Genomic DNA, 27,662 nt, shown 5'->3' on the forward strand with positions numbered 1-27,662 from the left:
CTGCACCTTAGCATTTCTCTTCATAGACTGTGTAAGGACAGAATCTGCTCAGAAATACAGCTCTTATTATAGAAACACCAAATACAAAGGGTATGTACAGGAAAGAGTTAACAAAAACTCATAGGCAAGATCCTATATACTCGACATCAAACAGGACCAAGCTCCATTTAAATAAGAATGGCTGAAATGGCACAATGCAATCCAACAGCTGCCATGAATCTTGCCCAATCATTTATGAATAAAAAATAATTTCGAAAATTCTCCAAAAGAAAGAACTTTTACAGACTGACATACCAGTGAAAAGCTTGAATTTTCTGGGTACTGGAATGCCAGTTCTTTTTCTAAGACTTGAAATATTCTATGTAATATTAAATTGCACCTCATTCATGCTGCTCTTGACATCGTTCTGAAAAGAAAGGCACTCACAACAGAATTTATGCTTTGAATGGAGAAAGAAAACAGTGCAGTAAAAAGACTTTTCACTGCTGGAGACTGACCATAGTACTCTGAACTCTACTGACATAGTAGTTTACAGTAAATTTGGATGTGTCCAACCATGTGAGAGAAAATGAAGACATAGGAAACACATATGGAGACTTGAGTACTGTAATCAAGATTTTATTTGAATTACTTTCCTGGAGGTTTCAGAGAGGTTAAACCACAGCTGCAGGACATTTAATGTCTTTTGTGTGAAATGAGTCTAGATGACTGATTCAAATGACAAAAGATCATTCCACAAACAAAGAATCATTCCTTAATTTTAAGGATGTAAAGGAAAAGCAAGCTTTGAGATTTAACAATAAATATTCAGAAATTTAATTAGATAAAGAGCCAGCTAATCTGCGTGCTTGTTATACTTAATTTCAATTATGTTATCTGGTTTTATATGGATAATATATATAAGGGTCAATATTTTCCTGAAGAACTGCATTCCTTCTCAGGAATTCAGTATTAGGAACTGTTACAAAATCTTTTTGTTCCTTCATCAGTCTAAAGAGACAATTAAGTACCTTGTAAGAACCCAGAAACCTGTTTAGAATCCCAGAGATTTGGAAATTTAGACAAGCTGATTAACCACCTACGACAGGACTCCTGCTCCTTGCAAGTCGTGTTAATACAATGCTGTGATCCACTGTTCTCAGTGTTTCAAATGTCTTTAGGAGGCTCACAGGGCACTGGAAACCTGAGCACACCAAATCAAGTTTGCATTTGTGTTAAACTGTACAAATATATTTTTAATTGGAGGAGGTCTATAGTCTCAATGAATACACTCCCATAACGTTCGTCCAGCTCACTTGAGAGTATGGATCTAGATTTACTAGACAGCAGAAAGCGAAAATCTGCTGTTTAATTTTGAGAATTCAAGACTATTACAAACTTCTTTTCACTTTTATACTGTCTTCAAACTCTTCCAATGTTAACAAGGACAATCCCAATTCACAATTAACAATATAAGAGCAAAATATTTCTTTGACTACAGAAGTATTATGTAAACCATATCATATTTACCTTATGTGAGAGGAAAATTAGCTTTCTGTAAGAAAATGTTCAAGTTGGACTAAATAAACTCCCGAGAGTTTTCCAGTGGTAAATATATTAATTTCCAGTTTTTAATAATCAAGGTGAACTTACAAAGTATTACTTTCAATTTTCAATCTGTCATAACATGCTCATTGACTGGTATTACACAGTCATTGACAGAAAAATATTGATGTGATGATGAAGCTTTCAGAAGTCTTCATTGTATTAAATGTACTCAGATCCTTAGTCATGGAGGACATCAATTGAATGAAATTATTTAACATACAAATAATTCAAAATCTTTTTATACTTATTTTGCAGATTAAATGACTTAAATTGTTCGCTACTTACCCCTGTTCTTTGAACTTCCAAGAAAATTGCTCTTTGGAATGATTTCTCCCACACTGCCAATTCACTGCCCAGCTCTACGTTGAAATAGTGGCTCTTGCCATGTCCAACCATAACACTGAAACAATATGGCCTCTGGTCCTCAAGTTCAAAGTCCTGGTGAATACCTAAATACAAGTTTGCTTGTAGCCAGCAATCATCAGCAAGCCAGAGCTGAAAGATATGTTTCAGTATGTGATTCTTCATCTGGCAAAACCAAATAATTGAAGCAACACTGCCTTCTGTAAGTGATGGGTATTTGGATATACTACGCCATTATGTCAACAATTGTTTGAAGAAATGTTCTAGGAGTTAAATAATTATGTCAAAGACAGCCTCTCTCTTTGCTTCTTATTTGCTTTATTCCCTATCTTTTAATCCAAGCTACTCCTGCAGCTCCAAAATACTGTCAAAATTACCTAAGGAAAACATGTATAATTTAAAGGAAGTTTGTACAAATACATTGCTTACAGTGAAAAAAGAAGGAAATCCCTGAGTGTTTCAACACATTCCAGGAGCTGTGTACCAGCTCTACAGGAGACTATAATTGTTCCATTGTACTTGGATTCCAATATGCTAAACCCCAAGGAATGCAGTAATTTATCAAGCACCCCACAGCTAATTCTAGAAATGACAACAGGAGCATGTCCTCCAATAGCTGTCAATGCTGTTCTTTAACTACAAGGAGACTGAAACAAGATCCTGCCATCACCTTCAAGATAAAGCAGAGAAACTTTACTTTAAACTTTCATAATAAAAAATATACCTGCAATACAATGTTTGGTAAATGTAAAAAAATTAGTACAAGAAACTTCCCTAATGTTTCAAGACTTATTGATTAACAAAAATATAGAGGAAAATAAAACTAAATTAAAAAGCTGCAACTTATACATCTAAGTGCTTTCACAGCTTGAATTTCCAAATTACACATATTGTTATTTTTCTGTTTTTCAGATAGAATCCTTCCCTATCCCCATTTCTCTGTGATATCATGGGGCAGAAAAGACTGAAACCCCAAAATAATTAGCAATGATTCATGGGGCATCTTGGGCGCACCACATATTGCCACCAGGGTACAAAGCACTGTGTTGTCAAAATTGGCCCTGCTACTGCCTGAGGAGAGAACAGACTTGATGCAGCTCTCTTATTTTACAACACTCCTTTGCACTGTTGAAAAGGAAGTTGAACAAAATTCCTGCATATATTCTGTTGTTCAGCAGCTATGGAGTGACAGGTATTACATCTGCTTCAAGACTCAGTGCTGCATATCATGGCTTTTAGACTACTATACTAGCATTTATTTTTAGTTTTTCATGTGAATATATGAGAAAATAAGAAAAATAAAATGTTTTTAAGACAAATGACTTTTAAAAATGTACAGGATTACAGTAAGAGTTTGAAATATGAGACAAGCTGTAAGAATAAACACATGCAATGCAAGACATTACATTTCAAATCATCTGGCTGTTACCACCAAATGAACAGAAATATGCAAATGCATATTATATATATGAATTTTAATTCACATATTTGTGTATTTATATTTATGTATACATACATCCAAATCTAAAATATATCAAACATTCTGTTTTAAAATTTAAGTTCCATATTGGATTGATATTTTCCCTGTTTAACTCTTGCATCATAATAAACATAGATGAGAAGTTTACAATTAGGTGTGTAACAAGAACACTTCTCCTTAAAATCCATATTTCGTGAGAAGATACAAAACACACTCTCCCACAGTTTTGCACTAGTTCTAACCAGCTTCTGAAAATCCTTAAGAACGCCCTCCCCAAATGGCAGCTTTTACAACATAAGTGTATCATATCTAATGCAGAAACCTTAATCTCTTACAATTTTTTGGATTTGTTCTGTTTGTTTCATTGTCATTTATACCAAAGAATCAACAGAAAAGAGGTTAAGGGGTTCAGTTCAAGCTTTTGCACTTTAGCTTACGTATTCATGAAGACTGGCAATTAAGCATTCATTTATTAAAATGTCAAGAACATTAAAGAGTTGAACCATGAGTAGTTTATTTCCCAACTTCTTTTTCTTAATGAAAAAGTATTGCAGAAGCTGCAGGAAGACAGAATATCCTTGAAATTACCGTAATATTCCAGGAACAACTGAGTTTTAGCAGTACCAATTATAGGAGAAAAACCAAAACAAAAACCCAAGCCGCAGGAAAATCTTCCCAAAAGGCATAATGTCTATATATTTCATTGGTGCCTGACTTCTTTATGAGCCAAAAATAAAATTATAAAAAATATGAAAGAGAGTAAATAAACGATCTGTGACAGAACATCTAATTTTGTTGGTATGTTAGTGATGGGAAGGACCTGAATGTGCCCATATGTTCCCAGCTGGAGACATGGTCACACAAAAATAATGCCATGACTACAAGAATATGGCTCTCCTGTGCCTCTGGATCTGAGCTCTATTCCTGAACTCCAGGACTACTGTTTTCCTGGCATGGCAGTGCCAAAACACTTCCTTCCCATGTCCTGAATAGCCTGCATCAGAAAAAAACCCAACAAATAAGAAACCCCTACAACACAAAAAAAACCTACACACCCCAAACAAAACCAAAGCAAAACCAAAGCAAAGCAAAGAAAACCAAAGCAAACCAAAGCAAATCAAAGCAAACCAAACAACCCCGACCAAGACCAAATCAAAAACCTTAAGCACTTTTGCTTCAGTGCAGGATCTGTTACAGGTAACAGCAACAACCTGCCTTTTCCACCACATCAGTGTGTGGTCAAAGAGAAACAGCAGAGAAGGGCAGCAGCTGGTGAGAACTAAAGATGAGCTTTAATTTTTCACTGAAATACTATTTTATCTGAAAAGATAGGTTTTTTTGTCAGAAAATATTCTTTACTCTCCTAGACAAATAGGCTCTCACAGTAGCCTTATCTCACCTGCAAAGGTTTTGTTTTATTTGGAGAACAAAATTAATCTATCTGATGCAATTTATTAGACAATATATTCCATAAGTCAATTATTTACATAAAGTGCTAATATTTTGATGCAAATCTTTAATTGGAACAAGCTAGACAGAAAGCACAACTTTTTCTAGTTGGGGGAAAAAAATTAATTCTATGGGAAACAAACCTTTTTCCCTTTATAAAGAAAAAACCACTACAATACTTGATATAAAAATCAATACATATGATACAACAAGGATATAATTTTATATTTTTAATTTTTAAAATAAAAATACCTTTATATGGATCAAGAATTACAGCAAGAGTATTTTTCATCATGTTTGCTTGAAAATCTGACCCACTAAGAAAAAACTAATATCATTATGCTTATCAGTGTGTCTCACTGATACTTCATATTAAAGTATCATATCCAGCTCTTATACTGAAAACTTTCTTCAATAAGAAAACATATTAGTAACTTGTTCACTTGGAGCTTAACCCATTTTCCATATTTTCTTATACTTGTACAGCTAATGCCTTAGGAATTGCAAATAGCTTTTTACAACAACAGATTAACTATTTGAATACTAGTTATTCCTAATTAAGATTATTTTGAGCTTATCATCAACAGGAAAAGGTTAACTTTACTAAATAAAATCACTGGAATCGTTGGGAAACCTACCTTGTGAATTTTAAATAGAACCTCACAGAGGTTATAGATTTTTTCAGCTCGTACCCAGTCTAGTGTGCTCACCTATAATATAAAAAAAATAACATTTTTTATTTGAAAATCATGTTCAGATGAAAAAAAAACTGAAAAGATTTCACCCATCATTATTCTACTGGATCTTTTAAATACCGGCACATCACTACATTTAATATCCAGCATTTAGAAGAGACTGCCAAATAGTATGAAATTTTTATGGAAACAGGAATTAAAAGGTGTTAAATTATTTACTTTTTCTTTTCCTAGTATGATGGAAATGTCTTTGTAATCTCTGTGGTTAGTTACATAACCAATTTTATTTCTCAAGATGCTAACACAGAGAACTCAGTCTCAAACACACTCATTCAGCTTCATGTCTCAATATGAAAAAAATCTTACAATCAATAGATCAAGATGTATTCCCAAATTCAGTTTTGAGTTTACATGCACTAGGGAGGCAATAACGCAATATTTATTGTGTTATTGCCTCCCTAGTGGGAGGCAATAAAACTGGAAAAGGACTATGTGACTGCAATATTTAAAATCAAGGAAAATATCAACTGTGTGCTCAAGAATATGAAAACACCTGTATTTTCTTTTCTTTTGATTTCATTACCTAATCCTGTTGACATGACAGGCTGTTAAAATCTGAACAGCAAGAATGATTGAAGTTTTTACCAAAATTCTACTTAATGATATGATGTGATAATCCGTTTTCTTTTAAAAACAGTACCCAGCCTACAATGTTCAAGGGAAAAAAAAAAAAAGAACTCACACAGAGGAAAAACTCAATGTGGATATGTATCATTTTTGCTTATATGTTTTAGTGCAAAATCCTAGCTCTTGGGGAATGCACAGGAGTGGCTGCATAGATAGATGAAGGATTTGACTAGGTTGCACCTCTGAGGCTTTTGGCATATGGAAATAATAGTAACTTTAATAGTAACTTGAATAATTTAAAATTCTAGGGCTTATACAGCTTTGTCCTATTCCCACATCCCAACCAAAAGGAAGAAAGCAGAAAGAATAAATTAAAATAATTAACATAAAGAAAAACTTTTCTGTCAAACATCTGGTTTATATGAATGAAACTTAACTAGAAAAAACTATGAAATTCAATCACAGATTCTTTTTCTCTGTGTTCACAGTAGCACATAACTCACCTTTAAAAATTTAGTATTTCTCCTGATGATTTGCATGGAGATATCAACATGTTTTGGTTCTTTTAAAATTTATTTAATGTTTAATTTTCAAGTGTCTTAAAATTCTAAGCTGTTAAACAGAATTTTAATAACTTGATGAGATTCCAAACCACTACAACACTTACAGGACTCTAATGGGACTTCTGTTAGTTATGAAATGTAACTTCAGAGTCCTTTGGAGGAGTAATGTGAACTTGGTGTTAGTTTCTTTCTAATCTTAACAATCTGAATTAATTCTTAATAATCTAATTATTAAGAATTAAATCTAATAATCTAATCTTCTCCCAACTTCTCTTAGGTTTAGATTAGTTTTTTTTAATATGATTAAATTTAGATATTATGAATCAGCAACTGAAATGGAACTGAAGAACTCTAGAAATTCTAGCACCACATCTTTTCAGGATATAGAGGGACTCACATTCTAGGATTCTCCATTTCATGTTTTCTATATCTTAACAATCAAATGGCAAACATGACTTGAACACAATATGTCCACTAGAATATGTAAAACAGATTACACACTTTATTTTACTATGAGAAATGTCTCAAAAATTAAAGCTTAAAACATTACATACAGGTAATTTTAAAGCTACATGATAAAAGTACATAGTAGTACTTAAACTTTTTCAAATTTAAATCTGATGTCTGGTTTAGAAAAGAAATGTAAAGAAATTCTAGGTACTAACTTGTCCTCCCATCCCTTTATAAAAAGGTAGCAATTTTTAAAGACATGCCTTTCTATTTTTTAGGTTTCCATTTCTACTTATCTTCTTGTAAGTCCATTCAATATTTTATTTGAGTTTTGCAATTTAATTATTGTACAAATAAGAAATAGCCTAAGTTTTGAAACAACTGCAACAAAGGACTTATAAAGTTAATTCATAAAGAAATGTACATTTTAACAGGCTCACAATAGAGTAAGCACTGCAGGTCTTTGATTAATCTTATGTCCAGGGAAATACTTTGCACTTTGATGGCTGTTTTGAAAAGAAAATAATTAAATAATACATGTTTTGGCCCATTACTGTTGATACTCCAAAGGGATATTCATACTTCTTCAAAATAAGGTTTAGAGTAGAATGGAGGCTAGTTCATTATTTGGTCTTGAATTTTTCAAAGGGAAAGGATATTTTCCATCTCAGTTAACAGCAGGAGAAGCCTTTATTGATGTAAGTGACTAAACATAGAAGCATAAGCACTGATTCATTTGCTGTTTATGCCACTGGCTTTGGTGACATAGGCTATGACCTGAAAGCTGTTGAGATATGAATGGACTTTCATTTGCTCATATAATTTGTTTTGATTCCTGAAGATTAATTTTAACTGTTGGGGATCTTTGCACTATTAATGATGGATGAAGGTGACACTGCTGGGCCATTAAATTTACTGTGAGTACTTCAGATTTCTTCCCATTATTCCACATATCTCTTTCATCTTTTGATGCTGTGTAACCTCATATGACTTTTTCAGCAGAGGCAGGTAGTGATAGTGACAACTGCTGTCACCTATATAAGTCAAGGCTTTCTTTACCTGTGTATGTCAGAGAAAGGTTACCATACTTAGAGAGTGAAACAGTCTGAATACCACTGTGTGCAAAGTGCTCAGAACACAAAAAACATGTTGAGAGGAATTTTAAGGAGGCAAAATAAACATATTACAAAGGAATACTAGAATCTAAACAGACAGCTGACATTATTTATAGTTTTATCAGCACTATCATAGCATGTCTAAGTTTAAAATGTTACTGTTACAGACTGCTTTACTTTTAAAACCCCACAAATAACCATATACTCCTAGTCAAGAAGAAAAGCTGGAAATAATCAGGAAATTTCATGAAAATTGCAATATCCTTCATTTGATTTAAAGAATATTCAAGTTTATTGCAGGTTATCCATCATCACACATGTAATTACTGGGTAACAAGTACCTAAGATAAATGAGATACCCAAGTATATTTCTTAGTCAATAAAGTAGTTTTTCCTCATTATTTCCCCTTGGACTTGTTCCTGCAGGTATTCTATACATTGCAATTTCTTGGCATGACAGTGTTATTATTTTTATGAAGCATTTGACAAAACATTTCAAACAGCTCCATTCAGAATAGATGACTCAATAAGACATGCTTGCATTCATATGAATTTAGTTCAGACAGCTTCAGAGTGTCAAAATTCATGAGAGTTTCAATTAGCATTCAGTAAGCCTCTACTTTAATTCGTGTTCATCTACTATATGAATTTATGACCAAGAGGAGCTGAATGTTGTTATTTATATTATTGGCAGACCACCTCCATAGCTAACCCAGTATAGTATGTGTTGAGTACTTGGTTCTGTAGACATTTAGCTACATTAATCTTTTCAGGATTAATACATTGCAAAACATTGCAAACGTTGCAAAACTAAGACATTTGTAAACTCACAGGTAACACTGAGCTGATCAGAAAGATAATAAGAACAAACAGGGTTACAAAAAATAAGAATCTGAAATTACAATTCTAAATCTCTAATGAGAGACTAAAATAGGTACATAGAGTTACAAAATTCCAAGTGTTGCAGAAGTACTTTCTACTTTAGCATGAGTTTTTGCAATTTCTTCATGGTTTAGAAACAGGCATTACAGTGGAGTTCTGAAAATAAACAAACTGAAAAAATCTAGCTTTACATAGACCAGGTGATCTCATAATCAGTTCAAACTCCTATTCCAAATATACTTACCTTTAAATATGTGAGTTAATCGTTGGATTTTCTTTCAAAAGTTATGATTTAAAATAGAGAGAAAACAATGAATTTAAACTCATTTTGACACACAAAGTAAACAACTAGCTCATAAAATTACTACCTATAAGAGAACTCTGCAATTATAAAATAGGTGTTGGAGTTCTGGATAATGAGAATTTTAGACTTTCTGTGCTGATAGACTCTGACTCCCAAGAGAGCACTGCATTTGACCTGAGGCTGTGAAGAAGGCTACCAAAATTGATTGATAATGCTGTGACTATGGGTGTGTAGATTGATTAGAAGTGTGTAACATCACAGGGTGTAAAACTTAAGAGTTTAACATTTTAGAATATAGTAATATATATGGAGAAAGATGGAGGTTTTAGGGCAGAGGCTGATCCTTCTTCTTTACCTTCTTCCTTGGGTTCTGCATGGGTTTGGGTGGTATTTTGTAATTGGACAGAAAAGTCTGCATTGTGGACTTTGAGTGATACGTTATTGGGTTAAAAGTGAACATAATTTAGGTGCCATTTCTTTAATTGGATAGGTTAGCCTTAAAAGACCTTGTAACAAATGATAGCCATTTTGCACCTTGTTAGTGAAATACTGCAGAACTCACTGCCTGTGAGACTGTAACATAGATAAGAAAAAATAAACACCTAAGTCTGAACACAAAAAATAATCTCGAGTGCCTTCAATCCTGACCTCAACAGAGGCAGAGAAAAGAAGCCAAGAACTGGCAATAGGCATAAAAGACTTTTGTGCCTGCTCAGAGATCACCACTAAATAAAGAAATATGGCATGAATGTAAAAGAGAATAATACTTCAAAAATCACTGAAATCAAATTAACATAACATACTCTTGGACCTTCTCTGAACACAGAATCTGATTCTAGAAGTCTCCAAAGCCCCCCAAAATATTAAAAATATTTGAATAAATGTAAAGGAAAAAAATTAAAGTGCTGAAAATATTTATTACTGGAATACAGCAAAAGCTACATTATCTGAGAATTCAGCAGAATCATCCAACCTGCCTAGAAGTACTAAAAAGGTCTAAGGAGAAGACGAAATACTTCTAGGTAAAGAGTAATTAATTTCACTGGTCTTTTTACTCCTTAATGAAAAAAAAAAAAAAAAACCAAGAATTTTTTTAAGATTATTCTAGTACTTACAACTTACATGATAGCATTAAAAACACTGCTTGTCTTAATTACATTGTGCAAGCTTCTCTATACTGTCAAATGTGGAACTATTTCTGTTACTTTCACAATATTCTTCTATTTGTTCTTTTCTTAAAATTACAAACAGCCCATGCAGCGATTGTCTAGCTGCCTTCATGTTAAATCACATCAGTGCTATTTATTTAATCACATTAAAAAAGTTAGTTTTGCAATTAAGGGTTACACAACAGATCTAACTTTATGGCTACTTGAATACTTTAATGTAAAAATCATAATGAACTATAAGGGAAACATAAAAAAATCAAACAGGAGAAATCTCCCTTCCATGTAGCCCATATTCAATAAAAACATTAAATTATTTTCTGGAAATTTTCAACAATATAAAAAGTAGTTTGATTTTGAATGATAATTTAGAATATTTTTTTGCCTCAGTCTCTTCTGGGAGATGAATTTAGAACTTTTCCAATATCTGAAAATTGACAGGAATTTTATAGCTGCTTTTAGAATGTAATAAAATACTGCTTGTATATTAAAAATGACACAAGAATAATTTCTATTGGTTGAGTGGTGTTTTTCAGATATTCAGTTTTTAGAAATGGGTCACATTTCTAATATAGCAGTGTGTAGATGAAATCTATACATTTCTTAAATACAATCAGTTAAGCTACTTCAGGGATGCATAATGACCCATCTCTGTTAATCACATGATTCTTGATATTTACTTCTGTGGTGAAGCCTCTACATTTCTGGAATCACCATCTGAGATATTGTAGAAATAGCATATAAATAGAATATTACTTGCCATAGTGATTTATTTCATAGTATAATATCCACTTTTCCCCACAATTTTCTTTATTTTTGCTCATATATAACTATGTTTTCCATTCTTATGAAAATTAGCAGCTGTATTTACAATCATGTCATCTTTTACACACAATGAAATAGAAAGAGTGGAAATTGTACTACATCCTTTTACAAGCAGTTGTAAAATTATGGATAAAGATAAGTTTAGAATTTATAGGTCATCTGCTCTGTGCACACTATATTGATACACTGATATGCAACTGATTTAGAATAAAAATAGCAATAGCAACATCTCTGAAATAAAACATGTTAAACTTGTATCTTCTGAAGTTCAAGCAAGTTGAAATATTTGTATTTTTGTTAACAATTTTTCTTTTTTTTTTTCCCTGCTTAAAATAGTAAAAAAAACAAGCCTCAGTAAGAGAAATGATAAGACCAGTAGCATCAAATATCTCTAAAAGCAGTGGAAAAGCTTTATGCACAGTTTTCTCGGGGTACCAGTGTTTCCAGCTACAGAGCTGGGACATGTGGCACAGAATCAGTGCCATGGGAGCTGTCCAGGGTCTGTCAGGGCAGGTCCCAACTCATGGTCCTGCAGTGGATTGACCTTGTCACACAGTCAAACACCCACACAGCCACTCACTAACTCCCAGTCCCCTGCTATGGGATGGGAGAGAATAGGAAGAGCAAAATCAAGAAAATGCATGGGGCAAGAAGACAACAGTTTAAAAAGTGATGGAAAGGGGAAGAAACCAATTCATGCAAAGACAATTGCACACTGCTCACCCCAAGCAGAGCAATGCCTAGCTATTCTCCAATAAGTGGCTACTTTTGAAGACCACATCCCCATTTTTTTATTGCTTAGCATGATGTTTCATGGTACAGGAAATCCCTTTTGCTCTATTTAAATCAGCTGTCCTGGCCGTGCCCCCCCCAGCCTGTCCCAGCTCCAGCAGTTTGCTGGGTGAGCAGAGAGAATGGAAAGGCTGCACCAGCCCTGCTCAGCATCAGCCCAAACAGGGCTGTGTTAGCTCTGCTTTAGCCCCTGGAAGAAACCACTGCCACACGGGCTGCTCTGAAGTGGTGTCCTCCGTCTCAGCAGGGCCCAGGCAGGAGCAGGGCAGCCATGGGGACTGGGGCAGCCCCAGCTCGGGGCACCAGCCGTGTCCCTGGGAGCAGTGACAGGCTGAGGCTGGGCTGGACATGGGCCCCTGGGTGGCCCTGACTTGTGGGACCATGGCTGGGCAGGGCAGGGCTGTGGAGCCCAAGACTGGCCCTGCTGCACTGCTGGGCTGCAATGGGATCGTGGAGTGAGCCACATGGAAGGGCATCAACAAAAGCCAGGACTGGAGGTGGCCTCAGGAGAATGATAATCAGCTTCAAAGTGCGGCTTTAGATTCAGGTTTGAAGTCTCCAGATAGGAGGTTTCTGGAAACTGTGAATTTGGTCTTTAGTTTTGGGGGGGGGGGGGGGGGGGCGGGGGGTTGTCCCTTGATGAGAGACATCTGGGGAATGTTAAAAGAGCAAGAAAACCGGTCAACAAGTTTTATGATTTATAGACTCTTTCACATTTTACTGGTGCATCATAGTATTGAGGTGGCACAACACATTGATCAAAGGGATCCCCATGGTTCATTTTTTGAAAGCCAAGGCTCCTACAAAAAAAAAATTTGTAAGAGGATAATAGATTATATCAAGTAATTTCTACTACCAGTCACCCCCACTTGCCTGTTCTTAGTGGATTGCTGAAAATGGTAAATGAAGTAGTTTATTCCAAATTGGTACCATATAGATGTACAATTTTAATTATATCAAAAATGTGTCTTAGAAACAGGTCTGAAGACAATAATTTAACTTTAGAGGGGAAAATAATTCATTTGGTGTGTTATTTATTTGTTTAATATTTCTGCATATTATATTTTAATTAAATTGTAGTAATTGTATCAAATTTTAGTTCCTTGCCTTAACATATGAAACCCCCAATTTTTAGAGGGGGAATTCCCCTGCTTTTCCCAGATGTGTTGTCTCATTTTAAAAAGAATACTATTGGCCATTTTAGAATGTTTGAAATTAATTGGAATCATTGGATTAATAATTTCAATCTAGAGAGGGGGAAATTTTACTTATTGCATTTCATTGAGGTTCACAAATAACTTTTGAAAAGTATGCACTTCTCAATGGTACTGCAGAGAGTACACATATAAAGGATCAGATTTTCCCAGACAAAACTGGGAGACTGAGCACCTTCTGAGCAAAACTGTAAGCAAGTTGTATAATTGAAATTTCATGCTAAGTCCACATTTTATTCTTTTATCATTTGTTTAAGGCAAAGGTTTTCTGGAGAAAAAATAAAGGATTAAATGTGGTAATTATAGATAATTTTTACAGTTTAGAATTCTACAGCTCATTTCCATTTCACCCTTCTAAATTATTTTTTAGAAAAATATTAGATAAGGCACCTGTTGTGAAACAGAATTCTTGTTATGAGGTATATAAATGATCAAAGTAAGACTTGTCCAAACTGTACACTTAGCACTTTGATCCCTTGCTCGTTGAAAAATACACGAGTACCATCCAATAGTATGGATGGTTTATTTCATGATGCATGAAATAAACCAACCATGGTAGAAAGATGAGTAACTACCAACTCATTACATCTACAAAATACCTTAAAATAAATAAGGGAAGAAATATTAGGCCTAACCAACCATAATAAAACCTGACCTTGACAACTTCAAAAAATAAAACATACAGCAAGCTTTTCAGAGGACCTTGAAAGAGCCTAAATATCTACAGTTTATTGAAATTCAGTGGCATCTGTGACTTTAACTTACATTGAAATCTTGGCTGAAAACTTCACTTGATAAAGGAAAATAAACCCAGACGTAACAAACAGGTTTCCATTTACAATGAAACTGATACAAAAATATAATTTTTTTTACCGGTGGAGTGCTGAAAATGTAGAAGGATGAACCCTTCAGGGCCAGAAACTTGAATTTGTAGAGCTGAGATGAATCAGTTCCTTCAAGTCTCTCATTTACCCATCCCATATGTATGACCTGTAAAAGAAAATAATTGAAAATTAAAAAGTTCTTTTTCTCAGTGGATCATGAGTGGTTTTAGTAGCATGGGATGCATCATCTACTTCACATTTGCCTTGCAACCATTTCTATATTCTTGAAGCATACAGTATAATGCCAGTGTGTCAGATGTCCTTGAAGAGACTTAAACTTGTAGTACAGGTAGTCTGAATCTTATCTGAAATAATCCCTTTTTTAAAAGCCAGCTGTGCAGGTCAAAGCAGACTTTCATTTGAGACAGCAGAAAATCTACATGTACTGAAGTAGTTCAGTAGTTCAACAGTTTATAAAACCATAATACCTTATCTATAGCAAACTTGGACATACTGATATTTCTATTAGACATACCTCTAAAAAAATACCTCTAAACAAATCACTGAATTTATCTGAAATCAAACAGCTTTCACCAGCCTCATGTTTGCAACTGTTAAAGTTTTTGTCACACTTGTTGTCTTTCAGAGTTTATACATTTTCATATATGCTTTATCACATTTATGTTTTTAAAGAATTAGGTATCAAATCCAGTAGGTACACAATGTTAGCAGTGTTACAATGCATGCCTTTATTTTCCAGATAAATTAATGCTAAGAAAAAATGAAATGGAGAAGTAAGATTGCATGCTTCCTTTCTGAGGCAAATACAAATATATAATGAAATGCCATAAAGAAGAATGCCATGGTATGGTAGCAGAATATCATAAATGTCTTTACTGAAAAATAACAAAGCAAAAACATTCCAGGCTCCATTTTGCATACATTAAGAGGAATATATTGCTCTTGAAACAGGTACTTAAATCTAGAGTGAATCACCAATCTGAGTGTACAAGCATTGCTGAGCAGCTTGCTCATTTTCAACTAAGGCTACACTTACAGACAGTAATGATTTACAGGGAGAAGAAATGTCAAAGCCCTCACTAATAGTATGGATGAATTTTCATACCTATATTATGAAGACCTCACAAATTGCTTTCTAATGTTGGTATTTAATGTATCAATTATGTCTTTTGTCAATCAATTTATTAATAAATGAATAATAAATCGGTATGTTGAGCCAGACAATCCTTCACCATACTGTTCTTCTGAGCTCCAGGACTAACATTTTAAGGAGATCTAAGAAACTGCAAAATAAATACAGTAGCCCTTCCAGTTCTTGATTTGCTGTTCTGTAAATTGAATAACTCTCACCAAAACATTGTTTCTATAGAAGTCAACAAAAGTGCTGAAGCAGGATGTTCAGACATCACATAACTTAAAAAATAGTATATTATTTTGCTACTCTATTACAATGATATAATATATTCTGTTTGTCAGGGTCTTAATATCAAATAACACAGACAAAAAGAATTATATCTAATATAATTTTAGGGTTTTTTACTTTCTTTCTACATATCTTTCCTATTGACTGGTTTATTTAATGGTCTTTTAGATTTCAGAAATTGAGAAAGAATTATTATTCAGTTCAACAAAATCTGTATGGAACAAAAGCAAACAAGTGTTGATACTTAATTACAAGCTGTTTGTGGTTTACTGGGTTACTAAGATTTTAATATGATCTTAGTACATGGGTAGAAATGTTAGTCCGGGATAATAAATATTCTGTTTTTTTGATTGAAACCTGCCATTTGAAGATTTCAGGAGTGCTCACAAGGCATTATACTACAAACTGTCCCTTCTTGGCACTGCTTTCACTACTGTTTGAAAATTACCCATACATCATTGATATTTTATTTAGTTTCTAACATGCTTTAATACACTTTCCAAAAGTTCCTGTAAGAAGAAAATGAGCAATGGCACTCATTACAAGGAGATAAAACAAGTTACTAACAAAATTTAATCCAATCATAGCAGATAAATGAAAGTTCTTATTTGCACTTATTGTTTTCCTGCAGCAATAAAGCATCTAGATGCTGCAATGACTGGAAATTTAATGTGTTAAATTTAACAAAGCAGTCAGTAAATTTTATATATAGTATTTTAGTTAAATACTTATGAAAAGTAAATGATGCAAAACACTCAGTAGGGAATTGAAGAAAGAAAATCAAATAGATGTCTCTGTACGACACATCAGAACAGACAGATACACTTATGTAATTAAAGTGGGATAAGAATCTCCAAGAGATGCCAGACTGACCTGCAAATTAAGAACCAGTATCATACCATGAGGCACAATGGAACTATAACAAATTAAGAAAGCAAAAAAAAGTACATCTTGAGGCATCTTAAATCATTTTGGGGGGGTCTTTTCCAAAACAAGTGGTACATTGTATATTTTGAAGAAAACAGCTATTGGGGCAGGACTGGGAGGGGGGGACCAGCAGTCCTTACACATACATAAAGTTTAACTAAAAGTAAAATAAAAATAAAAAATAAGATTGTAATGCTGTAAGTTTTGATATATTACATTACTGTTTTCCATTGTACACCAGTTGCATTCAGTTATGTCTGAATGGCTGCTATTCAAAACAAAATGTTCTTGAGAGCAAAGCATAGAGGAACTTAGAAATTATGACACAAGTGTTCTTTGTGCTTTAGTTCAAGAACAAAATTCATAACTCCGAGCTGGGCACAGTTTGAATACCACAAACAGCAACATATCCACACTATGCTGAAGGGAACTATGAAGATAGGTATGTACCTGAATTCATGCATCTTCCCAGGCATTGTCTGCCAGGGCAAAATTTAGATTACAAGTCCTTTTGGGTAGCAATAAGAGTTTCTTCTCTTTGTTTTCTTGTTTTAACGGGAGGCTGGTAAATTGGACCTGATGTTTCTCACCTTTACACATTACAGCCTTCTTGTTCAAGTTAGGATCCAAAGCACAAAACTCTATCTTGAAGACAGCTACAACCAGTAAATTGCCTTATGGTTATGCATTCTTATATTATAGCAGATCAGTAGCACTATTTATGCAGCAGGAATTAACCAAACTAAAGAAAAATGGAAAACTCACATTCTTCACAACTTTTTTTTCCCTTATGTGTCTGCTTTGTATTTTAGCAATATTACAACAATAAGTGGAAAAATAAAGAAGAAACTATTTCAAACTATAGCTGTTTATCTCACAGAGCATATATACCTCACAGCACTGCATATCAGCTGACTAGGGGTTTAAAAGCTCAGTGTTTTTAAGTGATTCTTCTTCTGTTAAAGTTTTTTCAGTTGAGGATCTGAGATGTCAGAAAAAGTCTCTGAAGCAAATCAAGGCAATTTCATTAGGAAATAAAAGCCGTCCTCCCACATAAATAAAGTAAAAAAAAACAAAGAAGATCCCAATTCTATCTCTATGTGGTCTCTTTATGCTTAAAGGAATTTAGTCCTGCTCCCTTTCTAAGGTAGAAGTTGTAAAATTATAGTCTTCAAGAACCTAACTTTTCCAGACTAACCATTAGGATAAAATAATTTTATTGCTATATGTTATATTTTTAGAAACATTTTTCTCTTTTTTGAGAAAAAAAAATAGAAAGAGAAGCGGAAGAAAAAATGGTCTTTCAAGAGTAGGTGCAGGGTTTCTTGTACGCTGCAGGATGAAGTCAGGCAAACATGTCCATGGCACACCTGCAGCAGCAGTTTGGCTCTGAGGAACAACGAGAAAACCCTTCATATTTGAAAAGCTTCTTATTTAGAATTATGATTTTATAATTATACAACATAGAATAGAAAAGATGTTTCTGAAAAACTTATTATCCTACCCTCTCAAAAAATGCAGTAGCCCTGATACCTATTTTGTTTCTAAAAAATGCTTCCTTAATGTTCTCAGGACCTCTCCTATAGTGGAGGCTGCCTATTTTCTCTCAATAATCTATTCTAGCACTTTGTTTCTCATGTCCAGCATGAATCAGCCTCACTGTAATCATAATTACTGCCCTTTCCACTAAAGACTCAAATGGTTTTCACCTTAAAGTGGAAGAATTAAAAAACTTAGTTCACAAATGGAGCAAAAATCGATGAACAAGGATATGTAGCTGGTGTAGCCATCATTCTTTGCTGCTTTTCACATGTTATTCTCTGAGCAAAAAGTTATCATTATTGAATATTTCTTTCATACCTCTATATTTTTCTCAACTTGTCCACAGAGGCCACAGAAAACCTCTGGTCAATACCTTTTCAGAAACACAGTGCACAAAATCAGAGGCAGGATTCTGGCCAAGGCCTTACAGCAACAGGAAGGCTTAGCATGTTCTGCAGTAGCTGGCTTAGGTACAGCCCACAATGCCTGCCTTTCCCAAAAGCCACCATGGTTGTTCTGGCATGCAGGTGAGCAGCCAGCCTGGCTGGTGATGTTAAACTGACAGGGAGCAGTGTGAGAAACTGCTGGACATCACGCGCGATGTGAAGGGAGGAGTTGGCTGGAAGCTGAAGCCAACAAGGGGGTAAACTTCAATAAGGGGGTAAACCAGAAGGTGAAATACACTAAAAGAAAGTGAATAATGGGTGAAGAATGCCAAAAGATAATGATAAAGGGGACTGATTTGCAGACAGATGTGGTGCTATCATAGATTAAGGCTGAAATAGCCAAATGAGCATGTAAAATTCAGAAAAAATAAGGGCCAATGGAGAAGCAGTAAAGTGAGGGTGAATTCCTTATTTGCAAGGAGAAAAAGGAGGGGAAAAGGAATATTATGTATACCAGAGGAATGCAAATTTTTGGGTAGTCTGTTGGTCAACCCTGTACCTGATTACAGCATACAGATGTAATAATAAACTGTAATAATAAACCATAGAAGGAAGTCTTAAAAATGAACCTGTCTTTCATATTATCTCTATCTGACTGGCTTGTGCAGATAGGGTCATCTCTGAGTTCTAGTAAAACAATGGGGGATGAACCAAACCTTTCTAAAAGAATTTATCCCTCCCCCAGAAAACCATCAAACATTTTGCAGCAACAACCTCTTCAGTTTTTCCCAGTCTTTTACATGTACTTAATTGTTCTTGCATATATGCCATGTACTAATTGGCTTCAATCCTGGTTTTTAGACTCACTCTTCAATTTGGCAAGATCATTCATATGTTTAACATGGTGTTTTAAAGCTTAATGTCTGCAAAATTAGTAGGCTTATTTTTGCTAATGCACCATAAAGGCAGTATTCAAGGGAACTGGATCTGGGTCACCTCTTCAGCATTTCTAGTCAATATGTCAGTTTGGAAAGTGAACCATACATACCTAATATTGGATTATACAACAAAATCTGTACAACTAAATCCATATAATACTTGTTTAAAATATTTTAATGCCAGAAGTTGTCAAAAACCTTGCTGGAATCAAGATATGTTGCAGCCACCTCCTGTCACATATCCACAGGCTGTGTTACATGTTCACAAGAGAAAATTAGATTGGTTGTCATGATTTGTTATTGAAAAATCCTTCAAGGCAGTCATTTTTCATCTTCCTGCTCCACACAGGTATTTTGTTTATTTATTTCAAATTTATTTACAGGGATTGAAGTCAAATTGAGTAGTATTTAATTTCCAATTTCTCCTTTATTCCATTAGCGACCATAATGTTTGCCCTTTCCTAATGTTTAGATATGTCACTTGGCAGACACAAATCCCCTGAAATAATAATGATAAAAGTTTAGGTCTTTAAAACATAAAAAACTATCCAGCAAACAAGCCAAAAAACATTGCAAGTATTTTTATCTGTACAAAGAGAGAATTGGCTAATTTACTTTCATAAAAATTAAAAAGCAATCCAGCAGCATGTATTTTTGAAAATTGAGTTCCAAATTTAACAAAGAATCAAGTGCTTTCAAATCTCTAGAGTATTATAATAAAGGACATCAAGCAAAATCAAAAGTTATGAGGCTTAGATGCTGTGTGCTTCATCATTGACACAGGTTACACAGACACTTAGAACCAGAGCTTCATCAGTGCTATTTATTAAATGCCTTTCAAATTTGTGTAATCCCTGCACATTTCTTAAAATTTGTAGTCCTTGACTTGGAGTAACTATCATGACATGTCCTAGTATAACTAGAACTCGCAAACAATTTCCACAGATAGTCTGGGATTTTAGCTTTGGTGGAAATAATTTCCAATAGGCAGTTTAAATGCAAACAACCTACTTTGGTGGGAAAAAGGAATTTAAAAGTGTGGAAGTAGCCAGACTAATTAACTTCATAACCTGGTACTGTCAATATAAATTGATATGTTTAACAATATAAATATATCAATAATAACAACTTCTACTACCTTGCCTAACACCTCTAACTTTGGGTCATAGACACAGAGCAAAGTCATAGAATCAGTGAGTCATAGAATATTCTGAGCTGGAAGGGATTCACAAGGATCATCAAAGTCTAAATTATGGCCCTGCACAGGCTAAGAATCACACCATATTTGTTTGACATCTTTTGTCAAAGAGACCCATAAATATAGCTGGTTTAGACCCAAGAACCAATATATTAGTCCTTTCCCTTTTTCTTTATTTAAATGTGTACAGAATTCATTATGTTCCTGGAGATTCAGTTCACAAAAAAAAAAAAAAAAAAAAAAAAAAAAAAAGTCAGAGGCAATATAAAAGACAAAGAAGAAAGCCAGGTTTAACAAAATAATTTTTTACATTCTTGATAACCTTGATTCCTAGTTTTTTAATGGCCTATGAAAACCAGAATCTGAATGAATCTATCCACATCCAACCTTCTTTCTTTATGAAAGATTAAGTTGGACTCTAAAAGCAATGAAGAAAACTCACCGCAGGCAACACAGTAATGAAACTCTAAGGACCTGTTTAATTCTTCAGGAATGTCCATGCTCAAAAGGAAAGATAAATTTGCAGCTATCAAAAATTTTACTTCAAGGCAGTTCTTCAAGTGACCTCCAATCTCTTAAGGTTATACTTTCTCTAAATTTTAAATCAATTGCCTTAATATGGGTCTGTACAAATATTATGTAACTGACACTAATAGGCTCCATTAATCTAGGTCAGAAAAGGTTCTCTTCTGCTTTCAGTTATCATTACCAAATTTTATATGATGCCTTTGTGATATATATATATATATCTAAAATTCACATTTTGATTGTTTTTAAAGCAAATTTTAATAGGACATATAAAGTCTGAGTTGATCACAACTGCTCCTTTAATATTTTTATGTTTTCTAGTTTTGTTTACTTGATCTGCCCAAATTCATCATAAACATTTTTTTCTCACTTTTTGGCAGAGAACAATCCAATGTTTGTTGCTGTCAGTTGTACCTTAAATTTTCAACTCCTGAAATTAAGGTCCTAATTGTCCTTCATTTCATACTTGGAATGGAAAAAGTGAGATAGATTTGTACTCCCTAACTTTAGGCAACTACTTTAGATGGTAGGCTGAGGCAAGTCAAGATTAGCAAAAGTGACTCCTCTAAAGGATGATTTAAAGCATAGATACCAAGTTTCACACTTGAACAGCTCTCTAGAACAGAATACATTTCTGCACTGATTATTTAGGCAGTTTATGGAGACTAGCCTATTAATTTAGGAAATCAAATTATGTATCTAGTGATATGTATGTAGTTGTATGACTGTCTCCAAAATTTTTTGAAAATTGAGGGAGAGTATGTCTTCTTTTTTTCAACTGAACTCATTATGTGTGCCCAAACTGATAAGGAAAAAACTTTGAATAGTTACTAAAGCACTTGCAGTAGACAGTAAATCCAATAAAAGATATCCAAATCCAATACCTTTTCCCCTGGCATTCATAATCACCTGGTTTTCATATTATTTTAATTAATAATTAAAAGCCATGACAAAGAGAGCAATTAAATCACAGAATTATAGAATAGTTTGGGTTGGAAGGGAGTTTTAAATGTAATGGAGGTCAACCCCACTGCAAAAAGCTGGCACATCTTCAAATAGATCAGATGGCTCAGAGCTCCACTAACTTGACCTTGAAAGTTTCCACAGATGGGGCATGTATCACCTCTCTGGGCAACTTTTGCCAGTGCTTTACTGCCCTTAATGTAAGAAAAACTTCTTTTTTATGGCTAAACTAAATTAACGCTCTTTCAGTTTAAAATTAGCACCTCTTGTCCTATTACAATATGTTCTGCTAAAAGTTTGTCCCAGTCATTCTTACAGGCCCCCTTTAGGTACTGAAAGGCTTCAATAAGGTCATGCTGGAGCCTTCCCTTCTCCAGGCTGAACAGCCCCAGCTCCCCCAGTCTCTCCTCACAGGAGTGGTGTTCCATCCCTCTGATTATCTTTGTGGCCCTCCTCTGGATCTGTTAGAGCTGGTCCATGCCCTTCTTATTTTGAGAGCCCTCAGGGCTGGATGCAGAGGTAGAGGGGTCTCACAAGAGCAGAGCAGAGGGGCAGAATCACCTGCCCTGACCTGCTGGCCACTCTACTTTTGATGCAGCCCAGGACACAGTTGGCTTTCTGCTCCCCAAGTCCTCCCTGCCCTTCAAGTGCCTTATCACAACTTCTAGGAGGATCTGTTCCTTGATCTTCCCAGGAACGTGGATGAGGCTGACAGGTCAGTAGTTCCTGGGTTCCTCCTTTCTATCAGTTTTAAAAGTGGGTGCAAGGTTTCCTCTCTACTTCTCACCAGGGGCTTCACCTGACTTCTATGGCTTTGCAAACATCATGGAGAATGGCTTGGCAACTACATCAGCCAATTCTCTTAGGACTCCAGGATGCATAAATCTCATCAGGTCCCATAGACTGAAGCATGTTCAGGTTCCTGAAGTGATCACAAGTCTGATCTTACAGTGGGAGGGACTTTGCTTTCCCATCACTGATCTTGCAGTCCATCCACTAGGCAGTTTTAAAACTGACTAGATGTGTATATGCAAGCTCTACAAATTTTCCAACAATGTAATCACACAAATTAAAAAAATTGGATAATATAATGGAAATCTTACCTGGTCAGAGGGAGAACAGCATTTATTTGCCATTTTCATCTATGAAAGAGAGAGGGAAGAACACATAGAGTTATTGGTATGCTGAAGAGTTTCTCTGATAGAATTAGACTTGATTGACTTACTTATTGAATACTATATCAATACTTCCAAATTATATTTGTAAGAAATTTTATCATTCAGTGCTTAAATAGTAGATTTTTATTATTATAGCGAATTTGCAAAACCAAGGACTTGAAAGACAAAAGCTTTTAATCATAAAGTTTTCCTTAAATACCACATAAAGATTTGCATTTATGAATTTATCTTTGCCAGTCTGAGCGAAAATAATGTACTGTACTGTAGACATTTCACTTAGGTCTCCGTTAAACAATTGCTTAAGCAGATTCTTAAATGATGTCTGCAATTAAGTGCTTGTGACCATAGAGTGTAAGATGTATTTACAGATGAAATGAAAATTGCATGGGCTTTCCTGTTAGTTTACTCTTCAAGACAAAGTTTTTTCTCTTTGTTTAGGCAATGAAGAGTTTTGATCATTTTGATTTTTCTCTGGTGGTCATAGTTTGCACATATGAGTAGTGGACAAATACTGACATATATAGTAGACAAATACTTTAAAGTATAACATTTTTTAAAGTGCAATTTTATTAAGTGTATATAAGAATTTAGAAAGAAATATATTAGAGTGTAAAACCAGACTTCCCTACAAGCTAGGAGAAAGCTGAAAACTGTCCTAGAGTTGATGAGTACTTCCAAAGGACCTTGTTGTCAAAATGCTTGTTTTATTAGAAATGAAAGGTTTGTGATGGAAGACCAAAACCCTACACCTGTGAACAGGGAAAACTCCAATTGCCATAGGAAATGAGCAGAAGAATTCCAGGGCTATTGTTTGTATCCTGGGCACACAAGATTTGTAAGATCAAATCTGTGGATGTAACTCATGTTAATATGGTGATGCCATTGACTGCTATGGTGGGTTGGCTCTGGCCAGTAGCTGAGCATCCACATAGCTGCTCACTCCCTCCTCCCTACCAGCAGCAAGGGTGGGAGAATAGGAAAAGCAAAAGGAAGAAAACTTCTGAGTCAAGATGAACAGAGCTTAAGTGAAAGAAACAAGAAAAATTCAAGTGATGTGAATGCAATCACTCTCTGCCTCCTACAAGGAGGCTTCAAGCAACAGCCACCTTGGAAGACAAACCCACACTTCTTTTCTCCATGATGTCATTTCAATTGCTGGGCACAATGGTGTGGAATAATATTGGAATATGATCCCAATATTACTGGGTGGAACGTGCCTGGGCTCTTCTGGCCCTTGCTGCTTGACCAGAGGCAGCAACTGTGGTGTTTTCACCTCAGAGACACCCCTGGCTGGCTGGATGCTGCAGCTGGCACTTGGAAGAAGTCCAGGCAAGCAGGAATTCAGTTTTTACTTCTAATGGAAAGGCTTCAGGTGAGGTGAAGAGGAAAAGGAGATGGATTCTGCTGGAGGGTTAATCCAGAGTTTTATTCCATGGTCACACATCACTGAATCTTGGTAACAGCTCCAACAGAATCCCGACTGCATGGTCTCGTGTCTTTTTAAGCCTGGGGAAAGGGGAGGGGAAGGGGTAGGTGAGCCACCAACCAGGTGGAAGGGGGGCAATGACATCTAGACTGGCCAATGACCAGGGGACAATGACACCTAGACTGGCCAATGACCCCAGGGCTGAGAAGCATCTTTTGAACTGCACCAACCAGACGACGCCCTTGCTGGAATGTTAAGATTGATGGACAGCAGTTAGCAAGGGGGCAAGGGGGAGGGGAAGGGAGAGGTTGGCACACCTGAGGGACTGGCAAAGGTGAAACAGGATATTGCTTCATACCACAACAGAATATCTCTTTTCCTACTTTCAGTCAGCGAAACCATCCGTGTCCCTTTTGGTCAGCTAACCCATCCATGTCCCTTCCTAATTCCTTGTTCCATCCTCTACTGAGGTGGGTGGGGTGTGTCAGAGAGAAAAAGGCAAAGCCTTCATTCCATGCAAGTACTGTTCAGCACCAATCAAAATACTGGTGTGTTATTAATGCTGTTCTAGCCACAAATACAAAACACAGCACCTACTGCTACAAAGAGGGCTCCCCCCATCCCAGCCAGACCCAGTACACCTGCATGGGCCGACAGACTTTGTGTCATGGTAATGACACAGGCCTCAGGATGTGTTTGGATTTATACACACACACACATACACACACACTCTTGCACCTAACTGAGGACAATAACAAGTCATTGAGTCAAGTATCTATGATCATTAACAAAATGACCTTAGGAAAAAGGCAATGTGGAGGGGTAGGATGACAATAGGAGTCTTGACTGTATGGACAGAGGGTGATAGCAATGCTCAGGGCTGTAGGAGCTCTCTAGTCAGTCCTAACCCATCATAGGCCATCAGGGTTTCTTCTCCCTCTCACACACTCACTTTTTCAGCCCTTTGGAACTGAACTGTGCAGTTAAATGGTGCAGATGTGCTGGCAGGTCAGACAGCTGGGGGTGACTGAGGGTCTGAGGTAGAGGTGGCCAAGCTGCTGAGAGCCAGGGGCATCTGCCAGGCCTGGCTGTCACTTTGGGCTGTGTGTTGGGAGATCCTGCCAGGGTCTTGAAGTGGCCCTAACAGCTCCTGGCCACCCTAGAGGAGGAGCAGGGACTACCACAACAGCAGTGGGTCACAGACTGCAGGGCTGGCACCCCCTGCTTAGCACAGGCAGGGTGCAATCAGGAACATGGAACTGGAATTTGGCTGCTGACTGGACAGAGTGGCCCCAGCAAGGCTCCTGGCAGGTCATGCACCAGGTGTGTGTGCCTTCCTGAGCCCGGCACAACTGCAGGGCTGCACTGTTCTGGAGCTGGCCCTGGAGCACTGGCTGGGAGAAGAGTCCTCCATGGGGCCCCTCAGTAACAAACCAGCTGGAACTCAAGAACCTCACTCTGTAACTTGGTTAAAACAAATTGGTGAAATGGCCAGTGTTGCAGAAGGAAGCAGTCACCAGTCTGCTTTGGTGGTGGGCTTAATCCTGCTAGAAGAGTTGCGCAGGACATAATGAAAAGTCACCTGGAATACTTCAATGTCAGTAGAAATGCTGATACATCCTGCCCATAGTCAAGACCAACCTTTCTCCTGTGCCTCAGACACAAATACATACACAAAGTAACTACAGAAAAGCCATGTTAGACACACAGAAAATATAATTTCCTTTCAGGTGTCCAAAACCATATTCAATAAGATTACTATAGCACAAACCATTGCAAGTAAGTGTGTCAGACTGGCTATGAAGGTTTTCTGCACCAAGCAGGTAGAATATTTTGGAGAGCACCCTAATAACCAGCCCAGCATCCTATTGGAAAGGATAAAAGGGAAGAATGCTTTGGACTCCACAGTTTTTCACTGCACAGGCAACTCATTCCCTATTCCAAGCAGGATGGCTGCAGCCCTGATGTTGCTGTGGGGAGAAGAAAAAGATCTGCTTCTATATCATACTGCATCCCAGTGTCACAGGGCTGAGAAGTACGAACTCTTCACTTCACCTGGCACCACGTGTGCCCTTCACATGCCTCCACAGCTGGTGCAGACAGGCAGGAATACAAATGGGATACATTTACCTTGCTAGCACTGCTGTATAGAAATGTGAGCTGGACACAGCAGGGGAACTAAAACAAAAAACCTGGGTTTGCAAAGACTGCAGGCTACTTGGAAAAGGAACTATTAAGCAAATTGCAATTCCTGTGCTCTGTTCTAAATGGATACATACAGGGCAGGAACTAAAATTATTCAGAACCATTTACCTAAATCTAAATGCCTCCCAGGCTGGGATTTATTTCACATATACCTTTATTCTCTTTCAAGAAAACAGTGAAGGATCTTGACAGGCACCTATTTTTTCCTAGCTGTATTAGTATCCTCTGTGACTGCTTATTGCTTGGCCAAGTTTAGGGGATGTGTGTCCTATCCCTACTGACTACCCTTTACAACCTCTACAGTTTGAACTGTGGTACTTTCAACTGGAAATTTTGCATTTAAAACAACAAAAAAGCAGCAGTGAAGAAATATTATGCATTCTCACCCTGGGAATAGAACTGTTTGTATAATCATTGAGTCAGTCAAATTTGTATACTGCTTCCTACACACAAGGATTTTGTTTCCATCTATATGTACCCCACAATCTGCTGTGTAAAGAAAACAAGACCTCCTCAATCTTCTTTCTTTTTTCTTAATGTATGTTTAAAGCTCATATTTCATAAGTCTCTCCCTATTACAACAGACATTTC

At 36.0% G+C, this 27,662-nt stretch overlaps 1 protein-coding gene across 1 annotated transcript in view; it reads right to left on the reverse strand.

Moving 5' to 3' along the window:
• SNTG2 (syntrophin gamma 2) overlaps window positions 1-27,662 on the reverse strand; it is a 194,580-nt gene that overhangs the window by 21,976 nt on the left and 144,942 nt on the right. The window contains exons 11-14 of the mRNA XM_071448450.1: window positions 23,366-23,404; window positions 14,386-14,502; window positions 5,518-5,589; window positions 1,873-2,082 (exon numbers count right to left, since the gene is read on the reverse strand). Coding sequence (XP_071304551.1) covers window positions 1,873-2,082; window positions 5,518-5,589; window positions 14,386-14,502; window positions 23,366-23,404 — 438 coding nt within the window. The remainder of the gene's footprint in view (window positions 1-1,872; window positions 2,083-5,517; window positions 5,590-14,385; window positions 14,503-23,365; window positions 23,405-27,662) is intronic.

This window comes from Agelaius tricolor, unplaced genomic scaffold (genome assembly GCF_023055355.1).
Source record: "Agelaius tricolor isolate 1412-34295 unplaced genomic scaffold, bAgeTri1.0.p SCAF_1, whole genome shotgun sequence".
NCBI lineage: Eukaryota > Metazoa > Chordata > Aves > Passeriformes > Icteridae > Agelaius > Agelaius tricolor.